At 38.9% G+C, this 2269-nt stretch overlaps 1 protein-coding gene across 1 annotated transcript; it reads left to right on the forward strand.

Annotated features, from left to right (window-relative positions):
• The first annotated feature begins 959 nt into the window (after positions 1-959).
• On the forward strand, positions 960-1898 carry LOC136652610 (olfactory receptor 2AP1-like). The gene has a single exon (XM_066629540.1). The coding sequence runs from the start codon at positions 960-962 to the stop codon at positions 1896-1898; it is 939 nt and encodes a 312-aa protein (XP_066485637.1).
• Positions 1899-2269: the final 371 nt, after the last annotated feature.

The following is a 2269-nucleotide window of genomic DNA, read 5'->3' on the forward strand; positions in this document are numbered from 1 at the left end:
CATGAGGAAGCCTACCCCATGGTAGCCTACCCCATTTCGCACTCTGAAATGAGTGAATTAGTGAAATGAGTGAATTAGTGAAATGAGAATTAGTGAAGATTCTCATTCACTAATGAGGCTATAGTATATTCCCAAAACTAGACGTGATAGGGCAAAACGGATGCCATTTTTGGAATCGGCACCCCAAATTCATATCAAACCACCATAAAGTTTGGGGAAAACTTTTCTGACCCTCAATTTTGTAGGCCTGTGTTACAGTGCAAGCTTATGCAGAACTACTCAGAAGTGTAAGCCACATTGTGTTCAATGGAGCTTACTCCCAGGAAAGTGTATATAGGATTACAGTTTTACTACTTTAATTACCATCATCTTATATTGAACATATACAATTGCTAATTGCTAGGAAGTCATCTTGTCATATTCTCCTAGACAATTTTTTTAATGGATCAATTGTAGAAGTGTAAAACAGTGTTTCGGTTTCACCCTGGTTGCATAAATATTATTTTATTTACGGCATATACGGTGGGAATGGGGCTTAACGTAATCAACATTAAGGAAAATGCAAACTGGATCAAGTTTTTTAACGCTGTGACATACTGATTCCCAGGAGTCTAGAAATATTTAAGAAGCACAACTGCCATCTCCAGTTGCGAACCGCACTGATACAGTTGCCATTTCCAGCTCTGAACTAAACAGAAAAGGAAGATGTCCATGGAAGAACTTGGGGGCAGCACGATATGATATACAGTTTCCAGAATATTCCTTGTGGCTTCAAGAATTTGCAGACTGATCGTGGATGATTCTTGTTTGATAATCTCTCTCTCTCTCTCTCTCTCTCTCTCTCTCTCTCACACACACACACACACACGCACGCACGCACGCACGCACGCACGCACGCACACACAATTTCTTCAGAATGTGTTACCCAGAGTATAGGGTTGACTGAATTAGAAATATAGATGAATGTCACAGAATTTATCCTCTTGGGATTTGGAAAATTAAATCAATGGAAAAACGTCCTTTTCCTTGTGCTTCTTGCAGTCTATATTGTCGCCATGGCTGGGAACATTCTTATTCTAATTTTGGTTGTAGTTGATCAACGTCTTCACACACCCATGTATTTCTTCCTGGGGAACTTGTCATGCTTGGAGACTTGCTATATTTCAGCTATTGTGCCTAGAGTGTTGACAGGCTTGTTGACGGATGAAAAGGTGATTTCATTCAGTGGCTGCTTTGCGCAGTTTTTTTTCTTTGGATACTTAATGGCAACTGAATGTTATCTCCTCGCCGCAATGTCCTATGATCGATATTTAGCAATCTGCAAACCATTGCATTATGCTACAAGCATGAATGCACGAATGTGTGTCCAGCTGGCAGCCTCCGCATGGATAAATGGGCTCATAGCCACATTAATTCTGTTCGGTTTCATGCTGCAATTGACTTACTGCGGCGCCAATGAAATTGATCATTATTTCTGTGATTCTGTGCCACTTATAAAACTGTCTTGTAGTGACACCAACCTTGTGAAACTGATGAGTTTTATCCTAGCATTTGTATTCACCTTTCCACCTTTTCTCCTCACTGTGACATCCTATGTGTACATCATAACTACTATCTTGAGGATTCCTTCAACAACGGGAAGGAAAAAGGCCTTTTCCACTTGCTCCTCTCACCTCATTGTGGTCTCTATGTTTTATGGTGCTATAGTGATTGTGTATATGTTACCAAAGACTGAAACGCTGAGTGAGCTCAACAAAGTTTTGTCTCTCTTGTACACAGTCCTGCCCCCCATTGCAAATCCTCTGATATACAGCTTGAGAAATAAGGAGGTAAAAGATGCTATAGGAAAAGTACTTAGAAAGTTTCTTATTTCCCAAGGAATTCAGAGGGTGCTTTAAGGTGATCAGTAAAATTGGGATAGTGAAGTAAGTTCAGAATCAGAATTCAGGCAGTAGCTTTCTAAGGCTATTTTACTAAGAATTAAGTAGGTCAGCAGAGTTATGTGTGATTTTATCTGGATGCTGTATAATATCTGAAGAAAGAGATTTATGACCAATCAACCTTTAGGTGCTGATGTTTTGCATCATCAGTATGCTTGTGATTTTTTTTTTAAATATTTTAGTTAGTATATGGTGACAAGGGACACGTATATTTTTAATTGATGTTTTAATAAATGAATTATTCAAAAAAGGTGTACATTCTTATTGGGGTAGCTTGTATTCTTATTCATGGAATAGGATGGAGAATTTGGCTGTTGGACACTATTCTA

Source organism: Tiliqua scincoides, chromosome 5, assembly GCF_035046505.1.
Source record: "Tiliqua scincoides isolate rTilSci1 chromosome 5, rTilSci1.hap2, whole genome shotgun sequence".
NCBI classification, from domain to species: Eukaryota; Metazoa; Chordata; class Lepidosauria; order Squamata; family Scincidae; genus Tiliqua; species Tiliqua scincoides.

What these genes read in the sequence shown, in the direction of transcription:
- LOC136652610 (XM_066629540.1), top strand. Translation starts at nt 960, where the DNA reads ATGAATGTCACAGAATTTATCCTCTTGGGATTTGGAAAATTAAATCAA.